The sequence below is a fragment of the Lepisma saccharinum genome, chromosome 18 (assembly GCF_977018435.1).
Source record: "Lepisma saccharinum chromosome 18, izLepSacc3.1, whole genome shotgun sequence".
NCBI lineage: Eukaryota > Metazoa > Arthropoda > Insecta > Zygentoma > Lepismatidae > Lepisma > Lepisma saccharinum.
This window is the reverse complement of record NC_139246.1, coordinates 10,782,673-10,800,098: the sequence shown is the minus strand read 5'-3', so window position 1 is coordinate 10,800,098 and position 17,426 is coordinate 10,782,673. Positions and strand designations below refer to the sequence as shown.

Here is a 17,426-nt window from a genome sequence, read left to right as displayed (position 1 = left end):
ATTTTTTTCTAAAACAGTTCAGCTCACAGTGGAGGCTTTGGGAATCGAAGAAAAGTGCAAACAGAAAAGATGGATACAAAAAGAAAATGTGGTTTCCCACCACCATGGAACGATTAAATGTACCAAGGTGCATCAAAATTGATATCATGGGTATCATAGCTGGTTGAACTGACATGGAATGACCCATTACGTACTTAGCTGGAAAGGTGTGGATGGCATAGTATCTCATTGAGAATTGAAAATGAAAATGATATTTTACGATACCATCTACATAAAGAAAAATTATCCATCACCCACTTCTTTTTATCAAAATATTTAAATCACAATGCTCTCAATTTCTGTTTACACATTATAGCATTTGGCATTCTTTTTTAAGAATACACTAACTTCCTCTGTGCAAGCCATTGGCTGTAATGAAAACTTTGTTAAAACTAATAACAGTTTCAAAGTGAACCAATGCTCGTGTGACGTAAGTAAAAACTAATTTGATTTTGAGAAAGTGTCATCAAGAGGACCCTGTTTTTTTTAAACTACATTTTTTTTCTTTTGCTGTATAATGCATGTTATTCGAGTGTCTGATTCCAGGTGATTGCAAATCTTTACTACATGCACTGAAATAATGTTAATTCATAACAAAGCTGAAAAAGTTAACAATTCTTTATTCTTTTTTTTATTATTTTATTATACTTTTCTGCCACTAATAGCAAAGATAACGACGAAAGGCAATTCGTGAAAAACCTCATAAACATATACAACACACAACACGAGAAATATTCTGGCTGTAAGTCCTAATGCCAGAGCCTTGTTGCAAAATGCAATCCAGGCAGTACCTGATGTGGAATATTTAACTCGATGGATACTCCTATGATGAAGAGGTTTTCTCAAGATGTCAGCCAGGTGATTTCCGGATAAGCTTTCGAGAGCTAACGTCACTCTCCTCTTCAGGGAATGAAGCTCGAAAGCCTATCCAGAAATCACCTGGTTGATATCCTGAGAAAACCTCGTCATTCGCCACCAGGAAAGCTTCATGAATTATTTCAGATGCTCCTATGCTTTGACATGGTAACGATGTGACAGGGAGGAAGGTGCTTTGCGAAACCCATCTCCCTTTCTTCCAGCACTGGTCCAAGGTGTACAATGTGAAAGAGAAGTTGATATTTGTGTGTCTGCACATGTCACCTTTTATTATTCTTCTGTTTAAACAATCACGCCTCCCCTCTGAATACTGTTTTGTTGTATCCACATTTTTGTCAGAAATGAGTTAATCACATTATTGTGTTCTGTATATATTTATTCATAACATTCCGAAGCAACATGCTGTATTGTGTAAATTACCAACATTAATAAAATATTTGCGCAATTCCTGTAGCATATTTTAAAACGATATGAATCAAACTTCAACAGCTCTCCTGAAGAATTAGTGCAAATGGCCATACGACAGAATAGCATTAAATCAGCAATATGTCAATCTATCAAAATCAGGAAATATTACCAGACATACACATATTTACAACATGGATAATTAAGAACAAAGGCTGAATAACTACAAGTATTTTTTTCATTTTTATTGATATGAAAAGAACTACATCTCTTTACTTTAATGTAACTTAACTTCAACATGGTAGGAAAATATAAAGATACAACTCTACCACCTACACCAATCACAAATATTTCTTCTCTTGAATTTTCTTAATTCTCCAACACCGGTACAATCCAGTACTCCTTTACTAGTTTTGAGAATGTTGTTTCAGGTTCCGAATCCTCTCATCCTACAGAAGATCCTACTCCACCTCAAAGAGCTTCTTCATTTCCAAGTCGAAAGCTCTCTTCAACATAATCGAATGTGTATCCACGAGAAACAACTCTCTCTCGTAGGTGTTCCTCATCTCCACGAAACGTTGGTATATTTCGGGACAATCTTGAAAGGTATACTGCAAAAATACTTGGCAAATTAAAATGAGGCAAATGATCGGGTGAGGTCTGTGATAATTATGCTAAATCAGTGTAAGAAAGAGGTTGGGTATTTAGTCAAACATCTCTAGAAGCAGCTAAAGCTAATAGATCGCTTAACAGACTAACTTTACGATTCTTATAAGAACAAACATGGAATGAAAATTAAATACGGATTAGCATATAAACACATGCATATTTTTGGCTATTATTCTTATATTTTTCTTTTTTACAAGAACTAAGATCAGAAACCAGGATGTTTGATATGATTTATATTTATTTATTTTGTCGTCATAAAAAATCACACTTGCAAACAAAACAGTACCATCAACAATTATACAGTTTCTAATTGTATCTACACTGTTTCACTTCTCACTTAACAACACATGAAACTATATAATAAATATATAAATAAGGAGTTAATTTCGATACTCATCAGCATTATTTTCTGGCTAAGGTTGAATTTAATAAAAAATGCTTTGTTTTTTATTAGATCAATGATATTGAGATAACCAATGTGACAAACAAGAATTGGTGTTAGTAACAACTCAATGCGTGTCTTATGCTTAAAAAAAGATGCAGCCATTACCCTGTAGCCACAATAATCTTCCTAACATATGGTTGTACACTAGATGTACATGCAATGGAGATGTTACAAGTTTATAAGAAAATTCAACCAACCTCAATTGCACAATAACAGTTAGAGGATTTCGCAGACTGGCAGTGCCCGGCTCTTCTCAGGGCTTCAGCATTACGAGGTAGCTCAGTGCATGAACAGCAGAGAGAGTTCTTCTTGATGGGTGCCATTGTGGTGTGGTGTTAAGTTGCCAAATGATGCAAGGATCTATGGGAGCTGGAACCAGTGTTACTAGAAGAAGATAAAAAAGAATCCAATGATCAAGTAAACATATTTCTAACTGATAAATAGAAGAGCCCAAGTTACTTGTATGAGTTTTACAAGTGCTGTTTTAAAGTATGAACAAACGCATGTGTAAGACAATAACTTGATTTACATTGCAAATATAGAACCGTAATCTGGCATTCATCATCCACTGTCACCTAATACATACTGTGCAGACAAGCATCTAGACTTACAAACTAAAAATAGTTCTTCGATTGATCAAGATGAGAATGAATACATATTTAGATTAAATTGAACGAAGGGGCACTCATGCCTATGCCAGGCCTTGAACCTCAAACTTTTTATTGCAAAACCACAAGTAGACAAACTATGTGGGTGTCCTTAACCCTCCATTAGGCACATAGGGTACCAGTGCTCCCCTTCGATATTCAAATGTGAGATTGCAACACTGAGAAATATACTACACTTGAGTGCTTCAGTGAAGCTGAACTTTCTTTCTAAGTGATCTAATAGTACAAAGTTAACGTCAGTCTCACGCTTAAGGGCCAGTTTTCCCTACATGCCTAAATATGTAACAAGAAAAATATCAAAGCAAGAACAGCCGAGCACACAGCAGATTCAGATGTTATATGTAAGAAGGTTAGTGGGGAAAGGGAGGTCACAAAGGCATATGTTAGTGGCAAGTGTACATGAAAGTGACCATGTGACCAAAGGTGACCATGGCACTGATTCGTTGTGAGGTTGGGGGGGGGGACAAATGTAACTGACGTTTACTTTATTCAATTACATCACTTAAAAAATGTAGCAGAAAATTGCAGCTAATCTTAAGACGAAATACAGGGTTATTCAAAATGAATGGTGCGTGCAATTTTACAGAGTTATTATGATGTTACTGTTTATGATAGAAAATCAGACAAGGCATCAACATGAAGAAAAACTGTTGAAGTTTTACTCACATGACTCACATTACAAAGATTCAACGTGGGAACCACGTGTAATGCAGTAAACGTCCAAACAATAATCAAGTACATGCTATGCACAAGACAGCAAGCCATTGTCCATGGTTTCGAAGACACTACCAATTCACAGATGTAACTTTGGCAAATCTTTCGGAAGGGTGAAACATATGCATTACTACCAAAACGCATGTGGAAATGATTTTCCACCATTGTGAGTGAGTGAATCAGTTCTTGATAGCTACAACACACAATACACCTTCTACTGGTCACTAACCATTTTGCAACACTGGCGACCCTGGTGGAACAGCAGCAAAGCAGCATAAGCCCACTTAGTGAGAAGAAAACTTCCAGAGATTTTCTTTATTTTCGGGCCTTGTTTGATTTTCTATCATAAATAGTTACGTCATAATAACTGTGAAAAGTTGCACCATTCATTTTGAATTACAATGTACAAAGAAAAAGTTCAGCATACATGTGCAGTATAATTCACCGTGTATTTCATACCTTAAAGACAGTTAAAGGGTTGGGAACAGGTTTACCCCACATGCCTATGTATGCAACAGAAAATAACATGCATAATGCAGGGTTAATTATTATTCACAGGACCCCTAGCAAATCACCGCAACTATAGGGATGGTGCATAAACAATCTTTTGAAAACCAAAACTAGAGCAGGCATGGACATCCGTGGGATTTTTTACCAGGGGGGCATACAAGGCACACTTTCCCCAATAATAGTGTTGTTCCCTCAAAAACATTGCTTAAATTTGAATTTTTCTTATTCATGCAATAATTAACACACATTATTGTGGCTGAAACGATATTATATATGTGTGAAATATATAATTTCTGGTCGACTTTCATTTTCCGGGGGGGGGGGGGATGACCACTCTTCCCCCCCCCCCTTCCGGACGCCCATGAGAGCAGGACTTGTGAAGAAGACAATGAGACTGGCCTCCATAAAATGGAGATGAGGCCAAGACACAGTGTCCGAGACACTTCAGGTTTTCCATTTTTTTTGCAGATAATTTACGTAACTTTCCTACCCCTCGGATTAATTGCAACGACGAGGATGAATGATGTTGGGACAAACACAATAGTACACCTATGTCATAGCCAGGGTTTGTACCTGTGGCCTCTGGTTTCGTAGTGCAATAAGCTGGCTACTCTGCCAAGGAGGCTGGCAAGAAACTCTCATTTCACTCTTGTATATTATAATGTAAACCAAAATTATTTTAATATGTCATTATTTCAGCCATATTGAGCAGACCAGAAAAGAAATTCACTACAGATACGCTGTATAAAAAACACTATTCAGCAGCGTCATACTTTTTATGCTTATTCTTTAATTTTAATGTTATGGGAGCTTCAGCACGGAGGCTATTTTGGCCCGTCACACAATACGGGTATAAGCTCCTTAACTAAAAGAAAATGGGGGACAAGCCCCTAACAACAATATAAAATGTCTGTTAAATAATTCCCTACTAAACAAGAAACCCATGAATTCAACTAATATGAAGCTAAAATTTTGAAAAATGACCTTAAAGCATTTAATTTATTAACAGGGCGGCCACTCTAGGACTATGATAAAATTCAAGTATAATTCCTGGTTTTCAAGGCAAACTTTACAGAAATTCAAGGGTACAAGCAGATGTTTTCTCTATTTCAACCTTTCGTATCAGCACCCACACACAAATATATTGACCGCATATAGGGTCTGTGTGATTCCAATGTATCCCAAAATTCTAAGAAAATATTTAATTTAAGGTGCAGAGATTACATTTGGCATTCACATACTCAGACTCGGCATCAACAAACACAAGTCACAATGTTACAGGATATACTAATCCACGGAATATTGTTAATTGTGCAACAATTGCAAACTCAAATTGAACCAATCAACCTCAGGATATCTTATCTTGCAATAAATTTCTGTCTGTCAGATAGATTGTTCAGCAAAGAACACTAACAAAGTAAATGGGTTGAGAGTATTCTGCTTTATTTTCCACACATCTTTCCTTTCCTTCCTCAATAAAAATTAAAGCTAAACTGTGAAACTTGCCTCAGGGCATTTATAAATATGTATAAATTCAATGGAATTTGGATTAATGAAAGTTTACGTCTACAGAGAAAAATGCATGCATAATTTCCAGAGCCAATAATTTACTGATAATTCCGGTACCCTTGACCCTCTGTACCCCCTAGAGAAAGTGAAATATTTTGCTTGTTATATGAAGATTTTGTTGTTTATGAACGTTTTCAGTTGATTTTTGCTCACAGAAATGTGAACTACATTCCAGAACAGCAACTATAATTTTACGTAGTTAGGTTAGGATTGTTATGTTTGGTACCAATAGTTATTATCGACATGTTCTTTCGCTATTTGAGTGTGCATAAAAAGGGTTTTAATAATAAAAAGCAATGAAAGCTCTACGAAATTGCAGGTTCTTTGCTTATGTGGGATTGAATATCTCAGTTATGTGTATTTTCTGCATGCTGGAACTAATTTTATATTACATAAAACATCAAAATCAGTCGATTAATACAAATTTGAACGTAATTCTCAAGGGGGTATGGTGGGTAAACTTCCCCATAATTCCTACTAAGTAGCCACCCTGATTGATTAATACAAGATTGAATTCAAAGTAATTATGCACTGGAGTGGCCTTCTTACAGAAGGCTTTGCCTCTAAAAGCATGAATAACTGAAGAATACATATCACAGCAGATTTTCAAATTTAGGTAGAAACTGGGCAAAAAATTTTAATGGCATGTTTATTATTTCCATGATACAGAAAACACACAAACATTAAAAAAACACATACTGGACCAGTTATTTAAAAAAGGTAATTGAAATTTCCATAAGTGAACTCAAAATTTAAAAAAAAAAAAAAAATAGATCTGAATTTCAAATTTCAGGTGAAAATTTACAGGTGACATGGCAACCTGGTGCCCTGTATTTCTCTACTCCTGCATTTATCAATGCATCATTCAGTATTATCATTAAGATAAAGCATACATGCCAAATGCAGTATAAATTGCACGAAGAATTAAACACATGTTAATATGAATATTTTAGAAACATGCTCATAATCCATTAAGTAGTATTTGGTAAAAGTTTACTATCCGTCGGACACCTATAACTTCTGAGTTTCATCAATTTTTGACATTCGTATCTATCTGCTTCGTAGAACATTCCGTGAATGGATTTTGGGGAATCGGTGCAAAATTTAAACAAAAAAAATATTTTCGTTTGAAATTTTGGCTAGTCTAGTTTATGTCCTTCTTGCCTTTTGATGGTAACCGAAGGGAGTTAACAACACTGCATGCTAGTCTTTTTTGTTTCCGCATGTTAAAGAAGAACAGGTTCCAAAAACTTCTAGATAGTGTAAAACACGTTTATCCCCAGTGATAATTCAGTCCATCGTTCAAAACCGTGCTAGCAGACAGCCGACGCTCCGGCATCTCTTAGGGTAAGAAAGTTTTTCTTTTTACACTTTCTGTTCACGGGTATACCCCTAAATATGTGCTTCATCATTGAAAAATGTCCTCAGTACGTTCAATCACGCATATCCGGACAACATCGGTCTTTCCTCGCCTTGGGATTTACTTTGTTGAATTCCTTATACAATAACCTTTCCAACGATATATGACACGTATTCCTTAGGAAAAGGACGTAAACTAGACTCTTACCAAAATTTTTGACTCAAATTTCCCACAGATTCCGGGCTCCACACCTGGGGTAATTGACTTACTGCTCCCAACCGCTAACGTGGCCCCGCCTCCGCTCCCTGGCTTTTTCTATAGACTCCCTGTGGTACTATTATAGTATAAGGGAAACGCCTATAAATCATAAATTTCACGCTTTTTTACATTGCTAACGTACTATTTTGGAATGCGGAACATTTCCTAAGGTGAAATAATGCATTTCTAACTAAGATAATGTCTATTTCTTACATTTCTGAGTACTTACTGTTACTTGTTATTTCGATTTTGTAACACATTATAGCGGGCGATAGCGTACTGGTTCAGGGTGCGTTGTGAGAGTGTTTTGTATATTTATGCAGTGTTCATTCACCAGAAAATACCTACTTTCGTGCCCGGATTTAAAATTATGCTAATACGCCACAAACCATTGAAGTTAGCCCCAAAAATCATTTTCCGTAAGGTAAGGTTAGGTTAGGTTAGGCAAGCATAGTTAAAAAAAATAATAAAATTAAAAATAATCGACAAGTCATGTTCTAGTGAAAACACGGCGAGGCTGAAACACTGACTATGGGGTTGAGTCATCTTAACACACGGAACATTGTACTCTCATGCAGAAAGCAAATGGCGGCAGCAGAAACAGCGTGTCGGACAGAGTGTTTTGCAGAAATGACATGTTTTCGCATTAAAATGGATCAAAACTACATTCACGAACATCCACAACGCTACAGAAAATGATTTCCGTAAGTACTTTCTCCTGTAAATTTGAAGAAATCCGTTTCCTTTATACTATAATGTTACTAGGAACTTATTACGGTAAGTAGTAAGTAGTTTCTTCTGAAGAAATCTGTCCGACGGATAGTAAACAAGTACTCCTTTAAAGTGTGCTGTGGCCTCTCACCTACAACTGTAATTATTAGAATTTTCAAAACTGTGGAATCATTTGTTCTTTGGATGAAATGGTAGAATACCAACATCGAAAACTGTCAATTAATTAAAACAAAATTCAACGAAATTCTGGAGGGGGTACAGTAGGTGAACGGCCCCCTTCCTTCCACAATAGTTTCCAGAATTCTAAAGCACTTCTTAATACTCCTATAAAATTGCAAAAAATCTTTAAACATTTGGAAACTTTACCAACGAGATGCTTGAAACTAACTTACCTGCTGACGGATATACACAGGTCAGGACAGGGCACACATACAAGTAGTAATGCCTTCTCTGAGTGACGCCAAAAAGGGATGGATATCTCAGCTCGCAGATCGATTATATATACGGATAGAGTCGCTTAAAGACACGATTGTCTTTAGGCGACCGGCAACCATCGTCATCATTACAGACAAGCCACAGGACGTTTGTAGCAGAGCAGCTGCAGGTACCGTAAAGCCAGAGACGTTTTTAAGAACCCTAGGGACCATCGTTGCCAACCACCGAACGCGGAAAGACCATACGCGCATACAATTTTTTGTTCCCCCATGGTTTTTCTTTTTTTTTTTAATTATTTAAGTAGTTTAAATATAACATTAAGTTGTGGGCTTAGCGGTGATTGTAAAGTCCTTAAATCAATGGTTTTTTAATTTTTCTATTACAGTTGTAAGTTGGAAGCGGCCCCGGCGCCCACCCAGCGTCGAATAACATGAGATATTTGATCCCAAAGTATGGTCCGCTTCACTACTAAAAACTTGCAATCCCAGTACTTTCGCCGCATTTCATTAAAAGAAACCCGCTGTTTGCACAAATATATACCGAAAGAACGCATCGAAAATTTCTGTGAGCCCAAAATCTAGCACTCATAATTCCTAACCTAACGATGTAAGACAGTAAAAAAGAAACAGTTAATTTCTCCTTTAAATGTTACATTTCCACCTCAACTTCATTGAAAGTCAATTACCTTCTCTCTCTTTGTCGTAAATAATTTATTTTTTACCATTTGACAATTCACATCAATGAAAATCAATTTATTATTAAGTGAAGAGTTATAAATGCATAAAATACAAAAGGAATAATGCAAAATAATTGTGCTGTATTCACTCGTTTGGTGGATCGTATCTCCCCATTTATATAATAATAATAATTATTATTATTTCGAATAACATTTATTTTTTACTTTATAATATTTATTATTGTATAATAACATTCATAGCCCTGGTAATGATATTTATTATTTTTTAACAACTCAACATTTATCACGTGCCTGACCCTGCCCCTTGCAAAAATTTCTGGCGACGCCCATGGTAATTATGTATGTAAGTGATTCTTTTCCCTGGTGTTGCTGTGTATGTATTTTGACAAATGTTCATGTCTCTTAGGATTTCATATAGGTATATGCATGGAACTGATAATATCTGTAGTTCTTGAAATAATTGTTTGCTAGATATCGCTAATGTAATATTTACTTAGCAAATTATCCTGGGGACGTTATTTTTATGGGATTTTTGTTTAAATTCTACCTCCCCCAAAAGTTAGGTCCCAACTTACGCCAATACGCTATGCACTCAAGCAACAAATTTTAAGTCCTTTCTCTCGCCAAAGAGGAAAAGTACGTTCTCATTTCAGCTGCCGTGTTGTAAGCATCAGCAATGAAGCTTATCCTTTAAATATTAGGAAGAAAATATTTTCATCATGAGATATGAGCTCCAATTACAATTTTAAACCTTCGTTTTTAAAAGTTATTCAAGACAAATATTGTTACTGAGGATCTTTTATTTTTAAGGGTGGTAATCACTTACCATTTTCGGTTTTCGCGACATCTTTCCTGCTTTCATTTGATTATTTTATTTAAGAAATTTCGAGGGGTTGTAGCCCATTCAGCCTTCTTCTACGTACATCATTGCTTTGAATCTCTGCAGATTGCTGGCTCCAAATCAATTCAAACAGTACTAGGCTTAGCGATATTATGCTAGGGTTGGCATCACTGAGCTTTACACAGATTACCTAAAGACATGACTCGTTTTGTGAGAACGGTTCGCTCAAAGACCCGGCTGGATTTATGCGACCTGTTCGATACTCAAAGCCACTACTATCTTTAAACGACTGGCTTTATGCGACCTAGAGCCGTCCTTTTTTTTTTTTTTTCAGGATATGCCGTACATTTTAGCCTTATGTCCGGCGTCCGCGAAGAATTTCGAAAATACCATAAATACCCTTCATTTTGAGCGTCACATAATATGAATTTGTAAAATACGTGACTGAAAAAAATCATGCAAGTTACAAGTCTATGGACTGCGCTACCAAACCCGATAGTGAAATTTATGTTGAGTCAGTCATTGCACAAAAAGAATAAATTTTGTCCTGCTATTAAACAAACTGGAAAACGGAAGCAATAATGAACAACGTTTTTGGACCATTTTCTTATAACGTCACTGTTCAATGCCTGAGCAGAATTTCTTGCCTTAGTGTATATACTGATCGAACAAGGTGTTGCACGTTCTTTTCAATATTCAATGTAATTTGATTGTAAAGCAGGGAAATAACGAACAATGTCGTTCAGGGTATATGCCAGTCAAGAAAGTCATGGAAGTCAAGAAAAACAGAAAAATCTTCACTTTCTCTGTCCCTTTGACTAATCGCGAAGATGAGGATGAATGGTGGTAAAATAAGAACTGGCAATATCTGTAGTTCTTGAAATAATTGTTTGCTAGATATCGCTAATGTAACATTTAGTTAGCAAATTATCCTGGGGACGTTATTTTTATGGGATTTTTGTTTAAATTCTACCTAACCCAAAAGTTAGGTCCCAACTTACGCCAATACGCGATACACTGAAGTAACAAATTTTAAATCCTTTCTCTCGCCAAAGAGGAAAAGTACGTTCTCATTTTAGCTGCCGTGTTGTAAACATCAGCAATGAAGCTTATCCTTTCAATATTTTCTTTATGAGATATGAGCTCCAATTACCATTTTAAACCTTCGCTTTTAAAAGTTATTCAAGACAAATATGGTTAGCCTATTGGGTTTTCGCGACTTCTTTACTGCTTTCATTTGATTTTATAAAACTTTCGAGGGGCTGTAGCCCATTCAGCCCTCTTCTATGTAGATCATTGCTTTGTATATCTGCAGTTGGCTGGCTCCGAATAAATTCAAACAGTACTAGGCTTAGCGACATTATGCTAGGGTTGGCATGACTGAGCTTCACACAGGTTACCTAAAGACATGACACGTTTTGCGAGAACGGTTGGCTCAAAGACTCGACTCGATTTATGCGACCCTTTCGATACTGAAAGCCACCACTATATTTAAACGACTAGCTTCATGCGACCCAGAGCCGTGTGTGTGTGTGTGTATATATATATATATATATATATATATATATATATATATGCAGGCGCGGAGCGTCCATGTAAGCCGTGTAAGCCGGGCTTACACTTTATTAGTTCTAGTAAAATATATGTAATTATATTGTGATGGACTTTTCCCAGCGTCCACCCCAAGGTTTATTTTTTTTCTTATTTTCGAAAGTTAGCGTGGGTCGTGGGAACTCTCATGGACGTCACTCCTATTTTGGACCACCTCCTTCGCACAGCATGGTGCTGTCACAGTACGTGAATTTACCACCATGCGACTTTCACGGCCGAGGGACAGAATGCAGCAGCCAGTCTAGAAAGCTGAAAAAATGTAACAATAGAGCTAGGTCTCCCCAACAAAATGCGCGTCTGGACGTCAGTGTTGCCAGGCATATCAAAATTTCACCGGCATAAGTATGTAAAGGTATCACTTTGTCTTTTCCTCTTTCAACTTTCTAAATCTAGTGATTTTCTTCCATGCTAGATGGCTCCACACCCTCCATTCTAGGGGGGGTCTCTTCCGATTCGAGTCGCACCATATTTTCAGACATTCTCACGTCAAGCCTTTTCTCTGTCCATCTGTGAGATCATATATTTGTCTCTCGGATATTTACAAGCCTGTCACCATTTCGAAAGCATCCCTTGCGTAAATTTCAGAATTAAGCTCAATGGAGAACTATTAACCTTCATAAATTTCGAACCTAGGCATGTTTCTGTCGACTTTAGTAAAAGGGTGAGTTATATATAACGTTGTAAACTTGCGATGTCACACATCCTCCATTCCATGTTCATTGTCAGTCAGTAGTGCATAATGGAGAAGAAAGTGCAAGCTCCTGATTGGTCAGGGGATCACAATAGTGCAAAATAGTGTTTCCAGGAGTGTGGAGAGTCCTGGGACAGACAGTCTAAGTTTTAACGGTGAAGAAGTAAGGAGGCAAAGTGGTCGCTCTTGAAAAGTTCTTTGATTCTTTGCCTTGTACGCATATGAGAGCAGTGCGGATCTGTTGACGCTCGGGCGTGTGAACGTGCAAGTGTTAAAACAGCGCCAAGTACGAACTACGTATGTGTGCAGTGCTGATTTGTTGACGCTCGGACGCGTGAACGGGCAAGTGTTGAAGCACCGTCAAGTACGGCGAGTCCAACGTTAAGATGCCTGCCGAACAGCTTATACAGTAATCAAGCGCTGAAATGGACTGAACCAGAGACGACCAAGGAACCCACCAGTGGTTGTAGCTGCTCTACTGAAAAACCGCCATCATTTCATCTATTACCCCCCTCCCCCTTCCATATCTCGTCAAACGTTACATCGGGACCATATTAGAAGACTGGGCCCCAACGATGAACTCAGTGCGCGCTTATATATATTTTTCTTTCTAATGTGCATCGGCAGACAAGGTAATGTGCAAACTGTAGTGTAGTACGCGTACTGCATGCATTATGTAATTGGCCAAATAATTTCAACTCTTTATTGCTAATTTAGTTTGTGACAGTGTGTGTAAATTTTATCAATATGTTTATAGGTCTTGATTCTTGGATCAGTTTTGGTCACCTTGCATAGTTAGCCAAACTAATAGAAATTAAAATTATGGAAATAATAATGATTGTGTTTGCATCTCGATTTACCTCCTCATGTTAAGTTTCAGCTACATATGTTGTGTTACAAGGAGCCAGTTGAGGTTGTATGTGTAGCTAGCCGTGGATTTAATTTTTTGATTTGTTTTGTTTTGTGGCCCAACTGGTTCCCGGAGGCACTGTTGCCTTCATGATGTGGTGGCTCCCTATTTCTACCGGTAGGCAGTCATTACAGCGTGGCCCCCAACTAATGGGCAATATCTGTTAAATCAGCTAAGAAACCCTGTTTATTGAATTTGGATATCTGTCATATATTAGTAATTGTAATCATTGATTCATTTTTTCAACTAATTATTTAAATTATCATTGAAGTAATATCAGCAATAAGAGGAAATCGAGATGCAAAGACTTGAAACATGCCCGTAGAATATCTTTATGAAAACGGAAATTATTGCGCACGTGAGATTGGTTTTGAGATGGTGACAGGGCTAGCCGCTAGCAGCGTTTTTCTCGTTTCTCTGTCATTTCTTTTCTCTTTCTGCCCATTAAGATATGTTACCTGTTAGCGTCGATTGTTTTCTTTTGCATTATGCTTTACGTTTCATGCAGTAATTTTTCTACATCTTTTTGATACGCCACTCTCCCCCCACCCCCTCTCAAAGCGTTATATCTTGATATACTTGTGCCGTTCATTTTTTTTTCCTCGTTCTCTTTCACATATTGGCCTCCCATATTTAGTAGTAGTAGTGTTTGTTTTGTTGTAGCAATTGAACGTGTTTGTCATAACCGACCATGAATTCGAGGTATAATTTTCGCGAGCATACTAGGCTGGCTAGCTTCATTGGTTCTGTTGAAGAGTCGGGCGATCGAGAAGGTGAAAGGCGAGACCTCGCCGATCGTGGGGACGTCACTGAGACTCCAGAGATGCAGGGAAGAAGCGAAGCTAATATGACAACCATCGCGGGTGAGTTGACAACGGTCGGCAACGCTCAGATGTTTGCGATGCTACAATCCATCATGGGGAAGCTGGATGTCCTTCAGACGGATATTCGAGACCTGGAAAGAAGACAGGATGAAAAAATGGACCGGAGATTCGAAGAACTTGAACGCAAGATGCAGAGGTCGAACGAGGATCTAAAACGAGAGATGCAGAGGGACCTCAAAAGGGTGAATACCGTGCTAGGGAAGGCGATCGATGAAGTGTCAGACAGAACCGAATCATTAGAGCAGCGGACGGAAACTGTTGAAGAGAGCCTGCATAATATCAGGGCTGAATTTGCGGAATCCATGGATCAGGTCCAGGAGACCCGGATGCAAGAAATATCCGAGAACTTGCGAGACACCCTGTCTCAACATCTTGAAGCCACCATCGAACGAAGAGATAGCAGAGTGCGGGAGACCATCAATGAGGAGATTCAAGCTCTCAGAACGCAGATCTCAAGCACAGCCTCGTCAGAGACACGCAGAGTCGATACGCTGGAAAGCAACGGCGACCGACGCGACAACCCTTCCCCCGCTTCAGTGTGTGGTACGGGGATAGCAGCGGCAAATGTGTATCTGCAGAGGGACCTGTTGCTACCCAAGTTCGACGCCAAAAATCAGGATGAATTAAAAGCTTGCACCTATATCCAAGAGATGGAAACTTATATGGATCTCGCGCAAATTCCGGAGAACCAGAAGATCAAGGTCGTCGGGTTGTCCCTTCGAGGAAGTGCGCTCGCGTGGTTCAACATCGATAAGCGCAATTTCACGGATTTTCAGGTTTTTAAAGACCGTTTTATGGCACAGTTTTTGGGTGAAGAGAAACTCATAAAAATGAAGGCCGAACTTTACACAAGCAGGTACGCGCCGGGAGACGGGAAGACCCTTGCAGAATATTTCATGGACCTGGTGCAGCGAAATGCGGTGTTGCCGGATCCTCTCTCTGAGCAAACATTGGTGCAAGTGGCTCTGAAGCAGTACCCAGCATATGTTAGGAGAGCAGTTATAGGACTCAAAATTACAACGTGTAACGAGCTACTTAACGTGCTTAGGGAGGTGCAGGAAACAACTTACACGTCGACACAAAACTTGGCTTCTGTGCAGAATCGCAACCGCAGGCAAGTAAATACTTTTGAGACTCGCGGTCGGTCCTCTCGCGCCGGTGCAAGCAGCAGGGGATTCAGATCGGATGACAACCCTTCGCGGTCACTCAGGTTCGACCCTCAACCACACGGCCGACAGCCACCTCGAGGCAACGCCCCCCGTCGGGACAGAGGTGACAGACGGCAGCAAGGTTATAATTACTCTTACAATGATGGACCGACCAGGGATGATGCGGAAGAAAGGCAACAAATGAACGTCAATTCAATAATGGAAGCAAGGCAAGACGACGTGGATCGAAGGCGAAGCAGCGATTGACAGCCAGAACGGGAAAGGGGAGAAAGGAGTGAAAGTATGACGTCATCTCCCCGGCCCCGGGAAAACGACATATGCAACGAAAACAGGAATTTTGATTACCAAGGTGACTACAGTGACAAAGGAGAGTGTGAAACACATGTGAAGAGTTTCGTGGAAGAAAATGCACACGTAAATACGTTATTTGATAAGGTGTTTGATGAGAATAATCAAGATGCTATTAACAAGCCCCGCCCCTTGCCTCTTGTAAATGCCCTCGTAGAGAGAAAAATGTGTGAAGCGCTATTAGATTCCGGGGCTAGCCACAGCTGCCTGAGCGACGAGATATGGTTATCCCTATTAGAGGAAAACGCCAATCTGCCACAATTAAGCGTTGGATGCTTGAAAATCATTTCAGCGTTCGGTTCCAGGGCCTCAAAGATTGTCACGCAGACTTATCTGCCTGTATCGTTTGGAGGTGTGACGGTAGACGTCAATTTTCTTGTTGTTAGGAACCTGGTTAAACCTGTAATTCTGGGGAACGACTTTTTAGAGGACAATCACGCCCACCTGGACTTCCGCAACAAGACGATGAGATTGAGATGCAGCGGCCTATACACAGAAATAAAATTTGTCTCCGCCGAGTGCGAAAGTATTGAACAAGAAGCGAACCACATTACTGTTGGCTACGAGTGCGAAGGGCCCATCTGTAGGTGCGATGGTGATCTAATGGCACCGCTCCTTCCAGTGAAACAATTGGAACCATGTGGAGAGGGATGTCGCGAGCCGGAATGCAGTTTTCGCATCCAGGTAGCGAATCCGTTTGTTGTGACGGGGGACAGCTGTCAACCAACCCCCCCGGCTGCGATGGTCGCAGCGGCACAAGTTGTAGAAGCCAGAGAAAAGAATCGCAGTGTTGCCAGAGCCTACGAGAAGAAAGCAAAAGGGCAGGAGACAAGATCGTCGATGCAGGACCTTCCGAAGCTGCAACGAGAAGACGAAGTGCTAGGGCCAATAGTTCGATCCCTAGAGGGACACCAAGAAGAGGAGAGAGAAGAAAATTCTCGTTATGTGATAAAAGACAACATCTTGTGCAAAAAGGAAAACGGAGTGTTCAAGATTTGCATTCCGAAGTGCCTAACGGATGGCATAATGGATTTTTATCACAAGAGAGGCCACTACGGACAACAGAAAACTCACGTTGCAATCTCCGAATTCTTCACTTGGAAGAAGATGAGAGCAAGCATCAAGAAGCACGTGAATGCATGTGATCTCTGCCTGCGAACGAAATATTCTAACCAGGAGATGAAAGGACCGATGCACCCAGTGGTGGCAAATAACGTTGGCGAAATTATATCAGCTGATCTATACGGTCCACTACCGAAGGCGAGATACGGTCTCCAGTACTGCCTGGTACTTCTGTGCGTCTTCTCCAAGTTTGTGATGGTTTATCCGTTGAAGAAAGCCACAACAAACGCAGTCCTAAATAAGATTGTGAATGACTTTTTAGTACTTTGTCCGAATGCAAAGACGTTCCTCACAGACAAAGGGACTCAGTTTAAGGGGAAGAGATGGAAGCAGGAATTGAATGAGAGGGGAATCGAAGTGCGATTCATTAGTGCCAAGAACCCTAGAGCTAACCCTGTGGAGAGAACCATGAGGGAGATAGGGAGGCTTTTTCGCATTAGCTTAAAGGACAAACATCGTGAGTGGCCGCAACA

The 17,426-nt window shown here is 39.3% G+C and overlaps 1 protein-coding gene and 1 long non-coding RNA gene across 2 annotated transcripts in view; one reads left to right on the top strand and one right to left on the bottom strand.

Moving 5' to 3' along the window:
* Positions 1 to 1,540: 1,540 nt before the first annotated feature.
* On the bottom strand, positions 1,541 to 8,847 carry LOC146002384 (uncharacterized). The gene is made up of 3 exons (XR_014443699.1): positions 8,638 to 8,847; positions 2,632 to 2,818; positions 1,541 to 1,931 (listed from the first exon to the last, which is right to left on the bottom strand). It is a non-coding gene; the product is annotated as an uncharacterized LOC146002384 (long non-coding RNA).
* Positions 8,133 to 17,426, top strand: part of LOC146002383 (uncharacterized) — a 152,115-nt gene continuing 142,821 nt past the window's right edge. The window contains exon 1 of the mRNA XM_083140126.1: positions 8,133 to 8,217. Coding sequence (XP_082996252.1) covers positions 8,209 to 8,217 — 9 coding nt within the window. The 5' untranslated portion in view covers positions 8,133 to 8,208. The remainder of the gene's footprint in view (positions 8,218 to 17,426) is intronic.